This window comes from Dictyostelium purpureum, assembly GCF_000190715.1.
Source record: "Dictyostelium purpureum unplaced genomic scaffold DICPUscaffold_441, whole genome shotgun sequence".
NCBI lineage: Eukaryota > Evosea > Eumycetozoa > Dictyosteliales > Dictyosteliaceae > Dictyostelium > Dictyostelium purpureum.
In genome coordinates this window covers 1-23,614 of record NW_003519776.1, presented here as the reverse complement: position 1 = coordinate 23,614, position 23,614 = coordinate 1, and the positions used below count along the sequence as shown (strand labels likewise).

Sequence of the window (23,614 nt, the reverse complement as noted above, 5' to 3'; positions counted from 1 at the left end):
GGTTTTTAATCTCATCGCCCCTTCATAATAAATATTGTAATTAAAATAAAATAAAATAAAATAAAACCAAAACAACAATAAAATCAATCTTTGTATTTTAATATTATCTATTATTTATTAAATTTATTAAATATTTTACAATGGAAACTTTCTAATCTCTTTTGGTTGTTAAGACAATCGATTTTTCTTTAACAAAAATTTAATGATAATTTAAAGTTGAAAGAAATTGATCCACTATCTACCTCTTCTATCATTTCTATTTTATCTTGATCACATTCTTTCTTTTCTTTGCTATTTTTAATGCTATCTAACTCTTGAGTATTTGTTTGATCTTTATTTACATTGACATTATTGTTTATATTATTATTATTTTTATTTATATTATTATTAATACTATTATTATTATTATTATTATTATTATTATTATTATTATTATTATTATTATTATTATTATTATTGTTGTTAATATTATTAATATTATTATTATTATTATTATTATTATTATTATTAAAATTATTATTATTAAAATTATTACTATTGTTAATATTATTATTGGATTTATTTACATTACTAATAATATTATCAATTAAATTTCCACTGGTATTGTTTGTATATAAATTATTATTATTACTTAAATTATTAAATTGTTTTTTTTTGGGATTTGTTGGTGATATTGAAAATGGTGACCTGTTATCTCCGAGAATACCTTCAATGCTACCACTATTTAAATCTTGGTTTTCTAAAACATTGTCAGATTTTCCTAAAAAAATTGCAAAATCATCCTCCATAGAATCTAGAATAGTATCTACATTAATTTGACTTAAATCAGTTGTTGGTATATAGTCTAAAACCTCATATTCCATAGGATTACTGTTCCCCCAATCATTATTTATAGGATTATTAAATTCTGGTGATAAAAAGGTATTTGTGCTGTTTGTTGCTCCCCCAACCATTGGTGTTGTTTGAGCTGACGGTAAACTTGTTAATATATTTGAGTTATTGGTTGTGGTGGTATTATCATTTAGCTGGGTATTGATTAGTTCTGCTAATTTTTGTGCAATATTTGGATTGTTTAACATTTCTTCAAAATTCTTCTCATCTAATAAAGAGAAATCAACATTGATACCATTGTTAAAATTATTATTATTCATGTTATTTATATTATTATTCATATTCATACTATTATAACTATTATTATTGTTTATATTGTTATTTACAGTACTGTTATTGTTGTTATTAATAGAGTTATTAATAGAATTATTTATATTATTACCATCACTACTATTAAAAATATTTATTAAATTTCCATTTGTATTACCACCCAAAACTGATGAGCTTGTTATTTGAGTAAAACCATTACCATTATTATTGATACTATTAATACTTGTAAATGGTTGAGTAGTCAAATGTGTCATATTATTTGGTGATGTCGATAGTTTCTTTGGGGTAGAACTTTTTCTTTTATTCAAACCTTCTTGAGTCTTTTGTGGTGTAAAATTACCTTGAGAACCACTTATAGTAGTTGATGATGTTATTGGTGTGACACTACTATTGGTTGAGGGTATTAATGGTGTATAGTTAGTTGGTTTATTTGAAACTGTATTTGATACTATTGGTCCAGAACTACCTATATCAAAACTATTTTTAACTGTCATATTATTTATGTTACTATTTAAGTTTTTGCTGTTATTGATATTAAAATTGTTATTATTATTATTATTAACATTGTTATTGATTTTACTACTATTTATAATTCCTGAACTATTGGTTCTATTGAAATTACTACCTGTTGATGTTTTGGTTGTAGTTGTTTGATTAATATTATTTTCTGTTTTTATAATAGTATTGTTTTCTATTCTCTCAGTTTTTCTTCGTTTATACCCTGAAAATACATTAGAAATTGGATCATCATTTGAAGTTGTATTTGAAACATCTTTCGATAATATAGTTTTATAAGTTGAATAATCGTCGATTATATTAAATATTGATCCTAATGATGTTAATATTTTATCATAAAATGGATCTGATACTGATAGTTTTGAATTTAATGAAACTGAATTTAAAAATGAATCTCTTTTTTTTTTTTCCTCTTTTAACAATATATATTCGTTTAAAATTGAAGTCAAAGATTTAACTGCTTTTGTCTTTTAATAAAAATTAATATACATTGATATGTGTTAATTGATATATATAAATAATTTTGATAATTAATACCAACCTGCGATTTTAAAAGACTTTTAATATAACCATGGCATTCTTTTGAAAATACTTCATGAGTTTCTTTAAATCTTTCATCTTTTAAAAATGTTAAAACTAATAAACAAACATCGTTGACTCTTATTAATGGTACATCCATTCTTATTGTTCCTTTTATTTATTTAGTGTGCTGTATTGGTTGAATTGATTCACACCCATATATGTAATTTAAAAAATATAATATAAATCTAAGGATATTATTACTGTTATTTTAAGTGTGTGTACATTCGTTTGATATATAAAAAAAATAAAAAAAATTTTCAAAAAAAAAAAATAAAAATTTTAAAAAATAAAAAAATAAAATAAATAAAAATTAAAAATAAAAATAAATTAAAATTAAAATTAACAAATTTATATATTTTTATGAAACCCCCTGGCGCAATTTATAAATAAATTTATGTTCAATGGTGTAGGGGTTATAAATATTAATTTTATTTATTTCTTTTTTTAGTTTTTAAAAATCATTTACATAAGGTAAACATTTTGAACATATAAGTGAGCAGCTTGGTCACCTTTGGCAACATATCCAAATGTGTAGCTTGAACCATTGGCAATACCATTTTGGTAGTTTGGTAAATCCATAACAGTGATACCATTGGAGAAAGTACATTTGTCAACACCCCAGATTTGATTGGCATTTAATCTGACTGCTGATGCCATAACAAGATCTTTAATTGAAACACCTGAATGATTGATGATTTGGACTTGAACTTGAACGCTTGGACCTTCAGCACCATCAGTCCATCTGTTAACAACAGTTTGAACGATTTGGAGATCATTGCATTCATAAACACATCTGAAAACACCTTTGTCACAAATACATGAATGACCTGGTAAACAAGCGAAACGACCACATTGATAGTTTGCTGAAGCTGAGGCAATGGCTAATAAAGCAAGTAATAAAACAGCTAAGAATTTCATTATTTCTGGTTTTTAGTTTTTTAAATAAATTGTTTTTAATTGGAATGAATGAAAATAAACAAATTTTCAGTTCTATTTATACTGTTTCTTTCTAATATTCTTATAATTGTTATTTAATTACAATTTTAATTATTTCATCACCATTTTTTATTTTGTGCCATTATTATAAATTAATAATAATGGGGTTTTTTTTGTTGTTTATGTGGGTTGCACAAAAACAATTATAATTAATTAATTAATTACAGATCTTTAATTATTTTTTTTACATTTATTTTTTATTTTTTATTTTTATTTTTATTTTTATTTTTTATTTATTTATTTATTTATTTATTTATTTATTTATTTATTTATTTATTTATTTTTATTTATTTTAAACATTGTTGTTAAAACTATAGTTTAAAAAATAAAAATAAACAATGAGTTAGTTAGAAAAATTTAAACATGGTTTTCTTATATATTATTTTCTTTTAATTTATAGCAACAAAGATTCTTATCATAATTATTTTCTAAAAGAATGGTTTTTCATCTATTTGAAAAACCATTTCTGTTAATTTTTTTTTTTTTTTAACAAAAAAAATCTTTTTTATAAAAAATTTTAAAATTTTTTTTTTTAAATTTTTTTTAATAATTTGAACAAATAAGTTTTTTTTTTTTTTCCAAGTTATATCTTTATAAATATATAATATGAACTATAAAAGTTTTAAAAATAAGTTATAGTTTTTCAAAAGACAACAACCAAATTAATACAAAAGTTTGTTTCTTTTATTTTATTTTTTTTTTAAAATAAAATAATAAAAATTATTTTTTTTTGGTTTCCCCCACAATCATCGGAGTATTTTTTTTTTTTTCTTTTTTTTTTTTTTTAATTAAATTTTTTAATTTGTTATAAAAAAAACTGGGAACCCACCTTTTTTTTTTTTTTTTTTTTTATACACCAATTTTTTCTCTCTAAGATACTTACAGATAGAAAAAAAAAAAAAAAAGTAAGATTCTTTAGTTAAATTCATTGTTTGTTCAATTTGGATTTTATTTATAAAGTGTGTGTTGGTGTGGGGTGTAGTAAAGAAAATAAAAATATTAATTTTTTTATTTTTTTTTTTATTTAGTAATTACTATTGTAATTTTTTTTTTTTTATAAAATAAAATAATTTAATAATTTATTTTATCTATAAAAAAAAAAAAGAACAATGCAAAACATAGAAGAATTAGTTCAACAATTAATTATCTCTGATGATAATGATAATGATTATATTAATTTAACATCATCAAAATTATCAGAAGAGAATCAACAAAAACAACAACTACAAAAAGAAAAAGAAAAAGAAAAAGAAAAGAAAAATGTTGAAAATAAATTAAATTCTGTAAAGATACCAATTTCAATGGCATTGTTGGATCAAATCATTACTTTGAAATCAATTTCACAAAACTCACCAACATCACCAAATATACCATCAGGGTCTTCATCCTCATCTTCAACAACAACATCACCAACAAATAACACTGCTACAACCACCACAACAAACTCGACAACATCACCCGTTGCTACAACTACAACACCATTTACAGTTGAATATGAAAATAAAATCAATTTAATTAACGAAACAATCAATAAAATTATAACAAAGCAAATACCAAATATTAAAGAGTTTGAAAATAACTATATAGATTTTGACTTCCCAACAGTTTTATCGAAAGATTCAATTGTTAATGATATTCTAAATAGCTATAAAGAAGATTTAGAAGGTGAGCAAGCCAATTGCGATATAGAGTTTGAAGGCTATTCAAGCCATCATAATAACTCAATTTTCGGTCCAACCCCATCACCACGTTCTGTTTTAGATGAACAAAGTAGTATTATTAAAAACTATAACAGTTTTAAAATTCATTGGGCCAGTATTATTCTCAAGATTCACCAAGCTATCATTCAAAGTGGTCTCTATCAAAACCTGCTTAAAAAGATTGGTAATGTTTTCGCGTCATCTCAGTTAACTGCTTCACATATCCTTGTAAATCAAATGAAAGATTCAAAATATGGTAAATCGTCAAATGCTAGTTTGTCCTCTGGCTCTTTAAAATCATTATCCTCTAGCCATGATGAAAATGCTACTGTTGCTAAACCCTCTAAAGTCGATGATCTCCAATTAAGTGAAGTACAATCAACAAGATCTACACCAACCACTCCACCTTACTCTTCACCATCCAATCATGGTATTGGTGGCCAATCAGCTGACCAAGATGAGCAAAAATCCAAAACAAATTCTAGTAGCAATGAAAAGCCTCAAAAACAACCAATTACAACCTCACCAAATTTGGGAAAGTCATTGTTAACAAGTGCTTTAAATGGTGGCCAAAGTTCAACATCCAGTGGCAGCAAAGGCTCAAATTCAAACTTCTCATTGTCTGCTTTGATGTCTGGTAATAATCGTGATGCCCCTCCAGCCCTTAAAGATTTAGCAGAGCGTTCAAATAAAATTGACCAAGTTAGAGGATTTAGTGTAGATGTTAATAATAACCCACAACATCAATTACAACCACCAACTTCTGCAACAAACTATCAACAACCATACAACCCAAATATTAATAAACTACCATCATCATATGAAACTGATCCAATTTTGCTTCCAGATGGCTCAGAGTTTAGTAATGCTAGAATACCATCAAACCCATCTTCATTAAATACAAACAATAGTATTTTATCCTCTACACCAAACAGTAACCCAATATTTATTTCACCTCCTTCAAACTCAATTCCAATGAATATTCAACAGCCATCAAGTAGTCTTTTTTCACCTCCATCCTCAAACCCCCTTTCTGGTTCATTTGGTGTTCCAAACTTTTCATCCTCGGCTAGTAATAGAGCTGGTTTCTCAACCTCACCATTTGACGTTCCTTCATCAAGTGGTATGCCTCCACAGAGACTTACTGAATCATTTTTCTCTACCAGTGCCTCATCAAGAGCTCCACCTGGATGTGATGCTATTCCATTATCAACATCCTCGTCATCATCTAATAATGTTGGAATTCAAATTCCAGGCTCTCAACAACAAAATATTCAAACCGGTTTTGAAATTTCACCATCTCCATCCAACCAACCATATTTGATGACTAATACTATGAGTAACCCAAATGTTATTGTTCCAAATAACCCATTATCAACATCAGGAGGCTTTTCTAGAGGTCCAATGAGCTATCCACCAAATATTGAATTAAATCCACAATCACAAACACAACAATTACAAAACTCTGGTTCAATTTTAATTCCACAACAACAACAACAACAACAACAACAACAACAGCAAATGACTCCTGGTAGTATACCACAACCAATTTTCTCATCATCACCATCTCCAAGTGTACCTGCTATTGATACTATTGTACCAGCCTCATCATCATTCAAAGCCACATCACAAATTTCATCGACTGCTTCACAATCATCAACAGCAAACAATAGTGGTTCAAATAATGCTAATAACTCTACAAATAATAAAGCAAATTTAGATAATACAGTTAAATCATTATCTAAACCAATTGTTGGTTTCTCTGATCTAACACTTCCAGAATGGTTAGACATTACAGTTTATTGGAACTCTGATTGTCAAGCAACCATCAGTGAATCTAATGAGGATATTTCTTTAGAAATTAGAAAGCTTTTATTATCAGAAAAATCAGGTGGTAGATTAGATCATTATTTAGAATGCACATTGGTTTATTTAATCCAAAAGAAACTTTTAGATATTATTAAATCCAAAATCGCCGACTGGGTAGAGCCAATATACAACTATTGGATTAAATCTATAAATATTCAATACTACTATGATATCAGTAAACAATTCAATTCATTTTTATCCAAATTCAACTCTCATCTTTGGGATTTAAAGAAATATAATGCATTCCAAAACAGAATAGTAAATTTAAGAAGACAATTTCCACCTTCACCCCCAAACCCATCAACACCACTTTCCTCCAATGTCACAAGCAAAGGTTTACCAATTCCACTACAATTAAATTCTCAACAAGAACAAGCCGAATTATCAAAAATAATGAAACAAATCGAAAGTGATATTTTATATTTAACAGCCATTCAACATCAATCATCTCTCAAATATTTAGAAAAGCTTTTAGTTGGTTTAATGGGCCATACTATTGATGATATTAGACAGGCATCAGTTCGTTTATTAAATGTTATTTACGATGGTCACGATTGGCAATTTGAAGAGCCATTAAAACCAGTTATCAGAGTTATTGGTGATGCTTTCAAAGTTGAAATAGAATTAGAAAATCAGTTACCAGAGGATGTATTGAAGAGAATTCATATTTTAACTGTCCAACCACCAAACCAAAGATTGACAAATCTAGCCTTTAGTGTTTCCGCTTCTACCGATGCAACTAAAAAACGTCAACAAAATCAATTTGACAGCAATTCAACTATTTCAACTATTCTTAATAAGCATAAACCAAAAGTTGATGGTAATAAAATTTATATAGAGCTACCATCGTTCTATAGAGCTGGGTATTATGATTGGAAAATTGTTGAATTATTACCAAATGGCGAATTTAAATCATTCGACTTTAACCAATACAAATTAAAATTGAATACACCAACACAAACCTCAAATCTATCAAGCTCATCAAGCTCGACTGCTTCAAGCACAACAATTCAAAATGAATTAATTCAAGGTAGATTTATTGTTCATCCAAAGCTTAGAGAGGAAACAATGCATGAAGTTTGGGTAGATTTACAAGATTCCGTATGGGATCCACATAAAGGAGAAATGGTCAAAAAAGGTACAATTCAAAACTTAATCGATAGTTTATCCCAATACCAACAAGAAGGTATTACTACACTTTATGTTATGGGCTTATTGGAGAAATTACAATCAAACCAACCATTGTGCCCAACTGATAGAGACTTACCAAATCGTTTATTGGGTGGTATACCACTATTTAACCAATTAGTATCAAAAGCAAAACAATTAGGCATTAAAATTGTAATCGATTCAACTACCCGTCTTTCATCTAAAGCTGCTCATAGAAAATATAAGGGTGTTGTTTGTCATACACTTGATAACAATGGTCAATTGTGTCGTCTTGAAGGTACCGATTCAGTTGAATTTAATTGGAATGATTGTGTATCAATGAATATGCGTAAACTTTCAGTATGGGATATGTTTGTTCAAGAGACATTACTTTGGGGTGAAAGGGGTGTAGATGGTGTCCGTATTGATAGTGCTCACACCTGTCCATTATTATTTAGATCAAATCTTGATGAACTTTATAGATTAGATAGTGACGATTTACCACATTATACAAATCAACAAATTTTTGAAGGTGAAATTGTTATGCGTCCATCAGAAGAAGGTAAAAATTTTGGTTACTGGGGAACCACTCCACCATTACCAAAACATTCAACTCCATTTTACCCAAACCCATTCTTTATTAAAATTACTAGAGAAATTTGGAATCGTTTCCCACAATTTATATTCTTGGCTGAAGTATTTTGGGAAAGAGAATTACATTCAATTATTTCAGGCTTGGTTCCATACTCATCAGCTATTCCAAAAGCATTGGCCTCTGTATTTGATAAGGGTATCAGCAAAGATGGTATTGTATTTGACCTTAGACAACGACAAACTGTTAAAGCCCTTTACGACTACTATGAAATGCGTATGTCAACTTATCCACAAAACTCTATTATTCTTTTCCCATCCTCAACCCATCATTCACCATATCCACTTCAAGTTTACAATGCTGGTGCTTGGGTGGCAGTCGATATGCTTTACTTTTTACCAGAAATTCCAATCACCTATATTGGTGAACAAAGTGGTTGGTATTATGCAGTAGATATTTCAACAGGTCGTGTTAAAGTTGGTATGTCATCAACACCATATCAATTACAATATCCACAAATTCGTGGTCACTATCAACATCGTGCTACTCTTCGTAGAAACCACACCTTACTCCGTCGTGGTGGTATGATTCCATTACTATGTTACAATCAAAATGGCTGGAGTGATCGTGTATTTGGCTTTGCTCGTTTCTCTGGTAATGAAGTGGTAATAATTGCTATCAATTTCGATAATACTGATACTGAATTTTACGTAGATTGCAGTCCATTGGCCAAGATTTGTAATGAGCCAGATACAATTTATAGAATGGTCGATCTTATTAATCCAAGTAATCCACCACAGTACTTATCATTAAATGAATTACTTTATGAAAAACATTTTGTAGTAGCTCCAGGCTTCTCATCAATTTGTTGGGGTGTTTATCATCAAGTTAGCTCACCAGCTGCAACTCGTGTACTATACGAACATTCAATGACACGTCTTAAACAATTATTAGCTGACAATGTAGATCCAAACCATAATTTAATTTACTCATTAATTAAAAATAGTTTATCAGCTGGTGTCCATGAATTTGGTAAATGTTTAGAAAATATATTATCAAACCTCTCTGGTAATACCGAAAAAACATTCAGTAGTTTCGTTCAAAGTGTATTATACCATTTAACTCGTACTTTTGAAGGCTATAAAATCATTTCATATTTACAAGTTTTATCAAAGAACCAAAGTATACCAAAGATTCCAAAGATTAGCAAAGAAATTCTTCAACATAATATTTTAGGTCCAATAGTATTTATTACACCTGAAATTGGTCGTTTCTCTACAGTTGGTGGTGTTGGTGTCATGTTAGATGAACTCACAAGAAGTCTTCAATTATTAGGTTGCGAGATTCATATCATTTCTCCATACTATAATTATGGTAAAGGTGGTAGAACTGGTTATTTAGAAAAAGAAGAAGGTATCACTTGGAAAAGAAATGTTTTAACATATGTTGGTCCAGATCGTGTTGAAGTTGGTGTACATGAAGGTATGGATAAGGGTATTCATTTACATTTCTTACATCATTTTGAATATTTCCCAACTCCTTATAACTCTGGCTCGCCAATTCACCAATTGAAAACAATTATATTATTTGCAAAAGCTTCATTGGAATTACTATGTCAATTAAGAATTTTACCATCTGTGTAAGTTTTAATTTTTTTATAAAAAAATATTAATAGTTTGTATATTAATACTAATATTAAAATTCCTATTATTTTAAAATATGATAGTGTTGTTACAAATGATTGGTTTACAGGTTTAGTTCCAGGTTATGCAAAATCAGGTGCATTTGGTACAACATTTAATGGCACAACCTTTTTCCATTTAGTACATAATTTAGAAGAAGCATATCAAGGAAGAATTTATCCAGATAGCGGTGACGATCTTAGCTGGATTCATCATTTACATAGAGATTTAATTGTAGATCCATATTCTCATCAATTATGTTTAAATGCATCCAGATGTGCATTATTAACATGTAATAATTGGGGTACAGTTTCAAAATCTTATCTTTATGATTTACTTCGTACAAGTCATCTTGCAAATTTATTACATCGTTTCCCAGAGGCATTTGCACATTCAAATGGTATTAGGGTTAAAGAAAGAAAAGAAGCTATGCGTAAAGTCTCAGCCGATCATTGGAGTGCCAAAGCTGAGCTTCAAAAGAAATACTTTAACAATGCAGATAAATCCATTCCAGTTCTTTCATTTGTAGGTAGAATTGTTCTTCAAAAAGGTGTTCATTTAATTTTAAATGCTGTTAGAGAACTCATTCAACACTATCAAGGTAAAATTCAAATTTTAGTTGGTGGTATGGCAAATATGAAAGATCCATATGCAAGCTCTTGTGCATGGAGTATGCAAGCCCTTTGCAAACAATATCCACAATCATTTTGGGCAGATCCTGATGCATTCTTTTCAGATGGTCCATTAGTAAACTTGGGTTCAGATTTTGGTTTAATGCCATCTCTTTTTGAACCAAGTGGTGTAGTCCAACAAGAATATTTTGTTGCTGGTACCCCTGTAATTGCATTCAAAACCGGTGGTCTTAAAGATACCGTCTTTGAATACAATACCCAAACAGAACAAGGTAATGGTTTCACCTTTGAAGCCCACAAACATACCGATTATGTTCAAGCTATTCATCGTGCTATAAATATCTTTAATAATCCATCTCAATATGAAAAAATTCGTCAAAGAGCTGAAGAATCAGTCTTAGATATGTCTGTTGTTGCAGAAGCTTGGGCAAGAGAATTTAGCAGACTTAGAAGATCAATTTATTATGACAAAAATAAAATTGATGAAGAAATTGAAAAAATTGAATCATCATTACAAACCGATAATAACAGTAATATAAGTTCAAAACAAAAACAACAACAAGAAAATAATTTAAAAGTTGATGAAGAAAAAGGTATCCCACAACAATAAAAAAAAAAAAAAAAAACAAATATTCATATTTAAATAAAATAAATAAATAAATAAAATAAATAAATAAAATAAATAAAATATATATTAGTCAAATATTTGAATAAAACCAAATGTTGTTAAAATACATCATAAAAAAAAAAAAAGATATTTTTAATATGGTCTACACAACTCAATTTGATTGCCACATATTCAGATATTTATTTATAAATTTTAGGAAATGTGGGTTCAACATTGTTTATTGCTTAGTAAAAAAAACCCTAAATTCATGCAGAAATATTCAAAAAAAATAAAAAAACTATTTTTTTTTTTTTCAGTTAAAAGATATTTATTTTTTTCTTTTTTTTTTTTTTTTTTTTTTTTTTTTTATTTTATTTTTTTCTTTTTTTTTTATTTTTTTTTCATATTTTATTTTATTTTTTATTTTATTTTTCTATGTGTCAAAGGTTAATATAAACAAACCTAAAAAAAAAAAGAAAAAGAAAGAGAAACACTCTCCTTTCAATATTTGTATTATTACACTTTTTAAATTTCTAAATTCATTTTTTTTTTTTTTTTAGAAATCTTTATAATCATATCATAATAAAATTTAAACACAGATACTATATTACATTTTAATATTAAATAAATCAAAAATCAAAATAGAAAAAAGGTAAGATTTTAAATTGTTAAAATAAAATTATTATTCATATAATCAACAACTTTCGTAATAATGATACAGGAAAAAAAATAAATAATTAAAAGATACTCTTCCCACATAATATTATGCATAAATACAAAACTCATCATCAGTTTTTTATATTCACACTCTTAATATTTTTAGATTTAAATAGTAGTAAATAGTAAATAATTTATTTTTAGGTTGTTTTTGTTTATAATCGTATTTTCATAATAATAAATAATAAATCATATAAATTAGCTAAAATAATAAAATTATTCTTTGTACTTTAAAGTTTATATAAATTTGTATATTTAACACATATGTGTGTGTGTGGGGGGTGAAAGTGAGAATTTATTTCTTTGTTTGTGTGTGTTAAAGTGTATGTGTGTGTATATGTATGTGTTGTTTATGTGATTCAAGCAATAATATATTATTTTGTATCTATTATATCTATATTTATACGCCCATTATTCAAAAATAAAAATAATAAATAAAACAATATTAATACAATTCATCAGCATCATCATTTTAATATTAAATGAAAAATTGACAATAATAACCACTACATCTCTATAGAAATTAAATTTATTATTAATTTTAAAAAATATTTTTTTTTTTTTTTTTTTTTTTTTATTATTTTTATTTTTTTCTTTTTGTTTAAGTTGATTATTTATTTGTTTTACAAATAACATATAAAATAGAATATTATATAATATAATTTTAAAATAATAATAGCTGTAATAATTTATAATAAAACTTTTAATTATTTTTAATAATACTTTTATTGTATCTTTTCTTTTTTCTTTTTTTTGTCTTGAGGAAGAACATCTTTTATTAAAGTAAATCTTATTCTAAATCTCACACATGTCTCAATAACATCATAGTTATTTTTAGTTTAAAATTCCATTTTTTATTATAAATAATAGTTAATAATAACACCAAAGATATTTTCAAATCAAATGGCTATCTTTTAAAAAAATAAAAAAAAAATAAATAATAACCACACAGTAGTTTAAAAAACAACAACAAAATAACACAAAACACAAAGCACAAAACAAAACAAAAAATAAAATAAAATTTTTAAACCTTTAACTAACTTTTTTTTTTTTTTTATATTAACTTTATTATCAAATTATCTTTTATTTTTTAAAAAATAGATAAAATTATAAATAAATTGTATTTTTAATAAAAATTAAAGTTTTTAAAAATAAACTTAAAAAAGAAACAACAACAACAACAAAAAGAACAACAAAATGTCAGATTCAATTACATTAAAAGTTAGATTAGTTGATAAAAAAGTATTTAAAAAATTTCAATTTTATCCAAAGAAGACAGTTAAAGAAGCCAGATTGTTTATAGCAGCAGAATTAGAGGTCGATCCAGAGCAATATGGTTTATTTTTACCACCAAAAGATGATCAAAATGGTGTTTGGTTTAGAGACGATTACCCATTAGATTTCTATGGATTAGAAGGAGAAAACGAAAAGGAAAATTTATTATTTACATCAAAAGACTCACCAATGATGGAGTTTGTAGAGTTTAAGAAACGTTATAGACCAATCAAAGTAGCAAAAGGTGATAATCAATTCAAGACTTTAATGGTAGACGATACCATGAATGTTTCCGATATTATCAAGCATGTTTCAACACAAGTTCCAATTAGTAGTGCTGTCGACGAAGACCAACTTATTAATATGAATGTTTACGAAGTTGAAGTTTTATCTGGTGATATGACCATTAGAGAACAAGGCTATGTAGGTGAATGTACAACCAATCTTCTCAGAACTTCAAAAGGTGAATTAAATCTTTGTGTTCAAGTCCCATATTTCGAAGGTTTTATGATGAGAAAGAGAGGTGGTGGTTTAATGAAGGGTTTGAAGAATTGGAACAAACGTTGGTACTCTCTTAGAAAGAATAAACTTATTTATTATAAATCAAAATCCGATAACAGTGAAATGGGTTGTATATTAATGAAAACTGTTCAAGCTGTTAGACCTGCAAGAGAAGTTGTCGATATACCATCAAAATATTTAAAGGTAATTATTAGTTATAAATATTTGATAATAAACAATAGGATTTAAATATTAACAAATTTATTTATTAGATGTGTTTTGAAATTGTTACACCAGCCAGAACTTTTATAATGTTGGCTTCAAATGTCAATGAAATGAAAAAATGGGTAGAGATTTTAGATTTTTCACGAAGAATGTTTGCTTATGAAACTCACTTCTTTGGAGTTGCTTCTAAAAAGGTCAGCGATGGTCCAGGCGGTCTTACTATTGGTAATAATAGATTATCAATGAGAGTACGTGGTGAAGATGATGACGATGACAGTGATTTCGACGAAGAAGAAGAGGAACAAAAGAGAAGAATCGAAGAACAAAGACAAGAAAAGGAAAAGAGAGATCGTATGGAAAGAGAAGAACAAGAGCGTGTTCGTTTACAAAAAGAAGAACAAGAGCGTCAAGCTATCGAACAAGAATTAGCTCGTGCTGAACAAGAACGTCAAGAACGTATCCGTATTGAACAAGAGCAACAAGAACGTGAAGAACAAGAAAGAAAACGTATAGAGGAAGAAGAAATTGTTAGATTAATGATCGAGGAGGAAGAAAGACGTAAAAAAATTGAAGAAAAGAGACAAGAGGAACTTAGAAAGATCCAAGAAGAACAAGATCTTTTAAAGAAACAACAAGAAGAGTTTATTGCAAAACAACAACAATTAGAATTAGAAAAGCAAAGACAATTACAAGATCAATTAGAAGAAGATAGAAAGCTCGAAGAGCTTATGCTTCAAATGGAAATGGACCAAGAAGAACGTATTCAAAAGATTAAAGAGGAACAAGAACGTCAAGAACAAGAAAAAATTGAACTTGCTAAAAAAATCAAAGAGGAAGAAGAGAGAATTAAAGAGGAGCAAGAAAGAATTCGTGTTGAACAAGAACGTGTTGAAAAAGAACGTAAAGAAGAGGAAAAACGTATAGAATTAGAACGTCAAGAGGAAGAGCGTGTTGAACGTGAACGTCAAGAGCGTATTCGTGTCGAGCGTGAAGAACGTGAACGTAAAGAAGAAGAAGAACGTAAAGAAAAAGAAAGAGTTAGAAAAGAAGAGGAGGAACGTATCAAAAAAGAACAAGAGGAAATTAGATTAAAATTCGAATTGGAATTAAAAGAAAAAGAAAGAGTAAGACAAGAGGAAGAACGTATCAAGAAAGAGCAAGAGGAAGAACGTATTAAACAAGAGGAGGAGGCTAAAGTTAAACAACAAGAGGAAGAAGAACGTATCAAGAAAGAACAAGAAGAAGAGGAGGAAAGAAAGAGACAACAAGAAGAAGAGGATAACATCGATATGATGGATGAGTTCGAACGTGAGGAAGAAGAAAGAGAAAAAGAACAATTAGCATCAAAGAGACTTCGTTCATTACAAGCTCGTTTAGAAGCCGTTTCAGCCGAGACTCCACAACTCAAATTATTACTCTCTGAAGCTATTGCTTTATCACCAGAGAATCTTTTATTATCATGGGCCAACTATATTGTCAGTGGAATTAGCTCACCATCCCTTCAATCATCATCCAGACAACAAAATCAACAATTTGAATCATTGTCATCCTCATCTAATGGTATTTCACCATCAAATGCTGTACTTTTAGCATCCTCTAATGGCACTATTGGTGTTGAAGCTGGTGCATCAAATCCATCATCAAGAGTATTACAACCATCCACTGCTACTATTGGCGGTGCCAATGCTACCGGCCTTAGTGGTTTAGAACTCTCCAGAGCTGCTCTTTTACAAGGTAACCAATTGATTGGTGCTAGCACTGTCGAACTTGTACAATTAAAAAATTTAAAATCAATGGAGGCCAATTTAGATATGTATGCTGCTCTCTTATTCAAACTCGAACCACAAGAATTTGATTACCAACATTATCAAACCTTATCATCAACTGCCCAAAAAGCTGAATATATTCAAAGTGCTCTTCACAGTTTAGGTATAACAAACATCACAACCGAACAATTATTATCAAATGACTCTGAAACCCACTTGAATATTTTATTGACAATGTACGAAGAAGTTGGTAGTGGTCAATGGGAAGAAGAATTCCACACTCAAGTTGTTTCAAAACGTACTTTTGCCACCAAATATATTTCACAAATTTTAGCAAACTCTGGTTTAGGTTTAGCAGATTCACCATATGAACTTTTACCAACTCTTTTAAGTGGTCGTGTTTTATGTGAATTAGTCAATAAAGTTTATCCAGGTACTATCGACGAAAAAGTTATTCAACCAGCAGCTACAGGTTTTTGTAAAAAGAATTTAATGTTAGCCTATAATGCCGCTAAGGCTCTTGGTAGTGTTGAAATTCCAGATATAATATTCACAGAAAAAATGGAACATATTTCATCAACTGCTCTTCATAATTTAACTTGGTCAATCGTCGAAACATGTCTTCTTCAATCTGCTGATCCATCAAAGAACCGTAATCTCTTCCATCTTTTAAGAGCTGAAACTAGAACATCATTTATGGCATTAGAAAAAGAAAAGATTATGTTACGTTGGTTCAATCATCATCTTAGAAAAACTAGCAACCGTTCAATTAATAACTTTACAGATGATGTAGAAGATTGTGAAAATTATGCTTACCTCTTCCATGCTATTGCACCACAAATTAGCCGTAAAGATGAAATCCTCAAAGAGAGTGATTGGGAAAAGAGAGCCGAAATTGTAATAGAAATGTCCAAAGCTTTAGGATGTATGCCATTGATGAGTGCACGTGATATTGTCGAAACCGAAAATAGCCAATTAAATAAATTATTTGTTTGCGAAATTATGAGAGTATGTCCATGCTTGCCAACCTATCAATTCCGTTTAGATGTAGAACAATTAGATGATCAAGTACAAAAATCAAAAGATCAAGGTAATAATGATGGTGAACTTTTGAAATGGGTTAACGAATTAGGTGTTTCAGGAGATATGGGTGAAGTTAAACATTTATTAGATGACTTTAAGAGTGGTTATTTGTTCTTAAAGGTATTAGAAAAAGTTACACCAGCAGGTACATTAGATCCAAAGAAATTTAGAACCAACCCAACTAGTGTATTCAAAATGGTCGAACTCTGTAATTATACAATGGAAATCTGTCATAAACTTAAATTTAATTTAGCCGGTATTGCAGGCACTGATTTAGCAAATGGTGATATTCGTGCCAATCGTGCTATTCTCAATCAAATTAGAAGACATATTGGTGTACAAACAGTTGTCGACTCTGTAATCTCAAATCAATCTGCTGCACTCAAATGGGCCAACTCAAAGATTCATCCAGATATTTTACTTAAAGTAAAAAGTATTCAATCCTTCAAAGATCAATTCCTTCAAGATGGTTTATTCCTTTTAGAACTTTTATCTGCTATCGAATCAAACTCTGTAGATAAAAAACATATTCAACAAAATGCTACCACTGAAGAAAAACAACAATCTAACTGTCGTTACTTTTTATCTTGTGCTTGGAGTGTTGGTATACCATTAAAAGTTTTATGGGAAGATGTACAAAAAGTTAGATCAAAATCAATTAAACATATTATTGAAACTTTACAACTTTGGGATAACCAAAAACAACAACAACAACAACAATAGATATAACAATAACAATAATAATAATAATAACAATATTTAGTATAACAGTAAATTATAAATACAAAGTATAATTTAAAAATTTTTAAATAAAAAAAAAAATTTAAAAAAAAAAAATTTTATTTAATGGATATAAATATATTTATTGCATTATTTATATTTAATTAAAAAAAAATTTATTAAATCTATTAATTAACTAATTTTTGTTTTAGATCTGAAAAAAATTAAACGCCATAGAACAACCCCAATCCAAGTTAACTAATTTATAATAATTTTATTTTAAAATAGCAAACAATAAATAGGTGATGATGGAATAATTAATTATTCTTCCATGGAAGAATTATAAAAAAAAACATATAAAAAGAGTTTTTTTTATTTATTTATTCATTTCAATTAAAAACTAATTATTTAATAAATATTATTAAAAACCTTAATTTTAGAAAAATGAAATTCTTAGCTGTTTTATTACTTGCTTTATTAGCCATTGCCTCAGCTTCAGCAAACTATCAATGTGGTCGTTTCGCTTGTTTACCAGGTCATTCATGTATTTGTGACAAAGGTGTTTTCAGATGTGTTTATGAATGCAATGATCTCCAAATCGTTCAAACTGTTGTTAACAGATGGACTGATGGTGCTGAAGGTCCAAGCGTTCAAGTTCAAGTCCAAATCATCAATCATTCAGGTGTTTCAATTAAAGATCTTGTTATGGCATCAGCAGTCAGATTAAATGCCAATCAAATCTGGGGTGTTGACAAATGCACTTTCTCCAATGGTATCACTGTTATGGATTTACCAAACTACCAAAATGGTATTGCCAATGGTTCAAGCTACACATTTGGATATGTTGCCAAAGGTGACCAAGCTGCTCACTTATATGTTCAAAATGTTTACCTTATGTAATTGATTTTTTATAAAAACTAAAAAAAGAAATAAAATAATATATTTATTTATATTTATATTTATAAAATAAAAAAAATTTAATTTAGAAAACTCACCATATCGATATTCTTTTAAATGAAAATAGTAGACCATCACATTACTCGAAAATCAGAGGTCTTCATTACGACATTGAATTAAATTGTGTTGAAATTGTGGTGGCTCCCTTCGTATCCATGGCTACGAAGATGTTCAATAAAAGGTTGGCCCAATATTGGATATATAAATAGATCTATTTAAACTTTTTGAAATACCTTCTAGTTCTATTGGATCTCCAGTTGTGACATTCGACATACTCAGTATCAGATTTCAAAGGGTAAAAAATTATTTCGATAATTAAGAAAAATAAAAAAAATAAAAATTTTTAATTTTTTTTTTTTTTCATTTTTATTTTTATTTAATTTAATTATTTTTGTTTAATAATAATTTAATTTATTTATTTTTTTTAAAAATGGAAAAAAAGTAAGGACAATACTATAATAAATATAAATAATAAATTAAAGCATACAAATTGATTTTTTCTCTTTTTAACTATTTATTATAGATTATTTTTTAAAGTTTGGAATAATATATATTTAAGAAAACAAATTCAAAACCATATTTTATTTTTTAATATATTTGGTGAGAGATTTTTTAAAGATAGATCCCTATATGACTGGTCTATAAATAAATCATATATAACAAATCTAGATTGGATTGGTACACTACCAGATATAAATGAATTACCACCATTTTTGACAGTTTTATCATTTTTCTATAGTAAAAAATTACTTTCACCTGGCTCATTACCAAATAGTCTCACAACACTCACAGTCAATGATTTAAACCAAGAAATTCTACCGGGATTATTTCCAAATAATCTCACAACACTCACATTGGGCGGTCGTTTTAACCAAGTAGTTACATCTGGCTCATTACCAAATAGTCTCACAACACTCACATTGGGCGGTTGTTTTGACCAAGTAGTTACACCTGGCTCATTACCAAATAGTCTCACAGCACTCACATTTAGAGGTAATTTTAACCAAGTAATTCTACCCGGCTCATTACCAAATAGTCTCACAACACTCACTTTCAGTGGTACTTTTAACCAAGTAATTCTACCGGGCTCATTACCAAATAGTCTCAGAACACTCAAATTCGGTAGTTATTTTAACCAAGTGGTTACACCAGGTTCATTACCAAATAGTCTCACAACACTCATATTCGGCGATTATTTTAGCCAAGTAATTCTACCGGGCTCATTACCAAGTGGCCTCACAACACTCACATTCGGTCGTTGCTTTAACCAAGTAGTTACACCTGGCTCATTACCAAATAGTCTCACAACTCTCATATTCAATTTTTATGACCAAGCAATTCTACCGGGCTCATTACCAAATAGTCTCACAAAACTCTTAATCGGTTTTGATTTTAACCAAGTAGTTAAACCAGGTTTATTACCAAATAGTCTTAGAACACTCGCATTAGGTTGTAATTTTAACCAAGCAGTTAAACCCGGCTCATTACCAAATAGTCTCACAACACTCACATTCGGTCATTATTTTAACCAAAAATTTAAACCCGGCTCACTACCAAATAGTCTCACAACACTCACATTCGGTTATGGTTTTAACCAAGTAGTTAAACCCGGCTCACTACCAAATAGTCTCACAACACTCACATTCGGTGATTATTTTAACAAAAAAGTTAAACCCCGCTCATTACCAAATAGTCTCAAAACACTCACATTCAGTAAGAATTTTAACCAAGTGATCAAACCAAGATCATTACCAAATAGTCTTACAACACTCACATTCGGTGAGGATTTTAACCAAGTGATCAAACCTGGATCATTACCAAATAGTCTCACAACACTCAATTTCGGTAACAGTTTTAAAGAAGTAGTTCTACCGGGTTTATTACCTAATAATCTTACAACACTCACATTCGGTTATTATTTTAACCAAGAAATTCTACCCGGCTCATTACCAAATAGTCTTACAACACTCACATTCGGTTATTGTTTTAATCAAGTAGTTCTACTGGGCTCATTACCAAATAGTCTCATAACACTCACATTCGGTTATCTTTTTAACCAAATAGTTCCACCTAGCACATTACCAAATAGTCTTACAACACTCACATTCGGTGGTGGTTTTAATCAAGTAGTTCTACCGGGCTCATTACCAAATAGTCTCACAACACTCACATTCGGTCGTAATTTTAACCAAGTAATTCTACCGGGCTCATTGCCAAATAGTCTCATAACACTCACATTCGGTGATGATTTTAACCAAGTGTTTACACCGGGCTCATTGCCAAATAGTCTCACAACACTCACATTCGGTAAAAAATTTAACAAAGCATTTAAACCCGGCTCATTACCAAATAGTCTAAAAAAACTCACATTCGGTCGTAGTTTTGAACAATTAGTAGTTACACCCGGCCCATTAATATATAGTGATGCCAACAATTGGTTACCGTCATCACTTAAAACTTTAAAAAAAGGTTATTTTTCAATTCGTATTATACAACAAAGTGAAAACTAAACCAATATTAGAAGAAACTAAATAACTCTTTATTATAAAAGCTTTATTCAGTAACAACAACAATAACAACCACAGTCATAGCCACTGCCACAACTACAACTACAAAAACCAAGCTCCAACAAGGCCAATAATAATAAAACAAAATAAAAAAAAAGTATTATAAAACATTATCAATAAATATTACCTTTTTTTTTTTATGTTTTATTAAATAAATTTTTATAAAATTATACAAATATGTTAATCTATTAGAGAACAATTAAAATATTGGAAAAAAAAAAAAATTTCTTTTTTTATTTACAACTTTATAAAAAAATAAATAAAAAAATAAAACAATAATCCAATTTTTTAGATTAGAAATTGAGTTTTAATACTTTAAATAAAAAGATAAATGAGATAAAAAATGATCATTTATAGTTGATGAAAATAAAATAAAAATATATATCCAAAGTTCATGAAAAAAAAAATAATCCAGATTGTTCAACCACAAATATACTTTCGCATTTTTTTTTTATTTATCTGTAATCTCTACATGACATCCTAGTACTTTCCCAAATTAAATATTTATTAATATAGCAAAATTAAATTAGGAGAAGTATAAAAATAAAATTATTCTCTTATTATTATATATTTTTAACAAATGTGTGTAAAATTATTAATAATAAAATTTTTATAAAAAAAATGGTCCAATAATTTTTAAAATTATAAAATATAATAAAATATAAAAAAAAAATTTGCAAAAAAAAAAAAAAATTTTTTTTTTTTTATCATAAAAAATATTTATTAATTTTTTTTTATTATTCGATCGCAGTAGAGAGATTAAAATTTTTTGAAAAATAATAATATATTAATTAATATAATAAGGTTTTTTAGACTTTGACGTTATATTAATATTTGTTTCTGTATTATTTATTAATTTTTATTTTTATTTATTTTTTGGTTTGTTTTCATATTTATTATTTTTTTTTTTTTGAAAAAAATAATAATAAAATAATTTATTAATTTTGAATCTCGAAAATAATGTTTTAAATCAAATTATTAAATAATAATAATAATAATAATAAAAATAATTAAAATTATCAATAGACGCAAATTATAAAATAATAATTTAACAAGCAATCTAAAAAAAAGCCAAGATTTAAATTTTTTTTATGTTTTTTTTTTTTCAAACTATTAACCTCCACCTACTTTTAATAAAACTTCCCATATTTATTAAAACATATATAAAATTTATAAATTAACACACCCCCTAAACATACATACAAAAAAAAAAAAATATTAAAAATAGTAGACCCACAAAAACACACATACCCCCCCCAAAGTATTTAAGGTTTTTTTATTTGTTTTTTTTAAAATTTTTTTTTATTTTTTTTTTTTATAATTAAAATTAATTTGTTTAATTTTTTTTTTTTTTTTTTTTTTTATTGTACTTTTAGAAACATATAATATATTCATTTATTCATTCATACATTCATTCAAATATATAAATAAAATAGTTTATTTAACCAAAAACAATATTTAGTATCATTGGTTATTATTTTATAATAATAGTATTTTCAATCAATCAGCTGATCTAAATAGATTTCAAAAAAAATACCACATAAAAAAATAATTATAAAAAAAAAAAAACAATAAATGTTTTTCATATAAAATTAAATTTAGAAAACTATAATATATTCTAATAAATAAAAAAAACAATGAAAAACAATAATTCAAATAATCAAAAGGGCAATGAAAATAGAGAAAAAAATAATAATGAAAAAAAAGAAGAGTGTATAGAGTTGGATATGCTGGGGTTTGAAAATAAAGATTTAGAAAAAGATATTTTAAATAGTATTACAGCAAGTATTGGTTCAAACGATAGTGGGGTAATTAGTAATGAATTGGACTCTTCAATTGGAAGTAGTAATAATATAATAAATAGATTAAATAATATCAGTATTGAAGTTAACAATACTGATATTGAAAATATAAATAGTTTCAGTAATAATATAAATTTTACAGAAAATAGCAATAACTCCTTTACAAATATAAATATTAGCGATAATAATACAGAAAATAATATCAATAATAACAATATACCTATAAATAATAATGAAAAAAACTATATATTTGGTATAAAATTTATATATCCAGAAACTGAAAATGTTGTAATAATTAAAAAAGAAGAAAAAAATAAATTTTTTTGGAAATGGAATAAAGATTATCCAGTCAATTTAAGAGATTATATAGCAAAAGAAGATTTCGTTAATGACATCGAATTGTTAAATGGTTTAAAAAGATATTATATATTTGTAATGTCTTTATATAGTTTTTGGCTTTTGTTCTTCTTGGTTATGATTTTCGTTGGTGTTACCCCAAAGTAAATATAGTTATA

General features: G+C 27.5%; 7 protein-coding genes across 7 annotated transcripts; 5 read left to right on the top strand and 2 right to left on the bottom strand.

The window, feature by feature from the left end:
• Positions 1-92: 92 nt before the first annotated feature.
• DICPUDRAFT_99701 (uncharacterized protein) lies at positions 93-2,478 on the bottom strand. The gene is made up of 2 exons (XM_003293526.1): positions 2,219-2,478; positions 93-2,144 (listed from the first exon to the last, which is right to left on the bottom strand). Exons 1-2 carry the CDS (start codon positions 2,354-2,356, stop codon positions 189-191), a joined length of 2,094 nt encoding a protein of 697 aa, XP_003293574.1. The 5' UTR covers positions 2,357-2,478; the 3' UTR covers positions 93-188.
• A 190-nt stretch (positions 2,479-2,668) lies between these two features.
• On the bottom strand, positions 2,669-3,214 carry DICPUDRAFT_93076 (uncharacterized protein). The gene has a single exon (XM_003293525.1). It carries the CDS (start codon positions 3,175-3,177, stop codon positions 2,722-2,724), a length of 456 nt encoding a protein of 151 aa, XP_003293573.1. The 5' UTR covers positions 3,178-3,214; the 3' UTR covers positions 2,669-2,721.
• Positions 3,215-4,364: 1,150 nt separating this feature from the next.
• DICPUDRAFT_158449 (uncharacterized protein) lies at positions 4,365-11,489 on the top strand (the record flags this gene model as incomplete). Its single annotated transcript, XM_003293531.1, has 2 exons — positions 4,365-10,204; positions 10,292-11,489. 2 exons carry the CDS (start codon positions 4,365-4,367, stop codon positions 11,487-11,489), a joined length of 7,038 nt encoding a protein of 2,345 aa, XP_003293579.1.
• A 1,362-nt stretch (positions 11,490-12,851) lies between these two features.
• DICPUDRAFT_99698 (uncharacterized protein) lies at positions 12,852-17,902 on the top strand. Its single transcript, XM_003293530.1, has 3 exons — positions 12,852-12,986; positions 13,305-14,183; positions 14,252-17,902. Exons 2-3 carry the CDS (start codon positions 13,401-13,403, stop codon positions 17,774-17,776), a joined length of 4,308 nt encoding a protein of 1,435 aa, XP_003293578.1. The 5' UTR covers positions 12,852-12,986; positions 13,305-13,400; the 3' UTR covers positions 17,777-17,902.
• Positions 17,903-18,216: 314 nt separating this feature from the next.
• On the top strand, positions 18,217-18,707 carry DICPUDRAFT_73532 (uncharacterized protein; the record flags this gene model as incomplete). The annotated part of the gene is made up of 1 exon (XM_003293529.1): positions 18,217-18,707. The coding sequence occupies one exon, from the start codon at positions 18,218-18,220 to the stop codon at positions 18,671-18,673; it is 456 nt and encodes a 151-aa protein (XP_003293577.1). The 3' UTR covers positions 18,674-18,707.
• A 453-nt stretch (positions 18,708-19,160) lies between these two features.
• DICPUDRAFT_84123 (uncharacterized protein) lies at positions 19,161-21,240 on the top strand (the record flags this gene model as incomplete). The annotated part of the gene is made up of 2 exons (XM_003293528.1): positions 19,161-19,171; positions 19,254-21,240. 2 exons carry the CDS (start codon positions 19,161-19,163, stop codon positions 21,238-21,240), a joined length of 1,998 nt encoding a protein of 665 aa, XP_003293576.1.
• A 1,694-nt stretch (positions 21,241-22,934) lies between these two features.
• DICPUDRAFT_158446 (uncharacterized protein) lies at positions 22,935-23,603 on the top strand (the record flags this gene model as incomplete). The annotated part of the gene is made up of 1 exon (XM_003293527.1): positions 22,935-23,603. One exon carries the CDS (start codon positions 22,935-22,937, stop codon positions 23,601-23,603), a length of 669 nt encoding a protein of 222 aa, XP_003293575.1.
• Positions 23,604-23,614: the final 11 nt, after the last annotated feature.

Excerpts from the sequence above, each read along its gene's own strand:
- DICPUDRAFT_99701 (XM_003293526.1), bottom strand. The coding sequence starts at position 2,356 with ATGGATGTACCATTAATAAGAGTCAACGATGTTTGTTTATTAGTTTTA. Across the intron at positions 2,145-2,218 it reads AAAGTCTTTTAAAATCGCAG|ACAAAAGCAGTTAAATCTTT; the intron begins GTTGGTATTAAT and ends TTTTATTAAAAG.
- DICPUDRAFT_93076 (XM_003293525.1), bottom strand. The coding sequence starts at position 3,177 with ATGAAATTCTTAGCTGTTTTATTACTTGCTTTATTAGCCATTGCCTCA.
- DICPUDRAFT_99698 (XM_003293530.1), top strand. The coding sequence starts at position 13,401 with ATGTCAGATTCAATTACATTAAAAGTTAGATTAGTTGATAAAAAAGTA. Across the intron at positions 14,184-14,251 it reads TACCATCAAAATATTTAAAG|ATGTGTTTTGAAATTGTTAC; the intron begins GTAATTATTAGT and ends TTTATTTATTAG.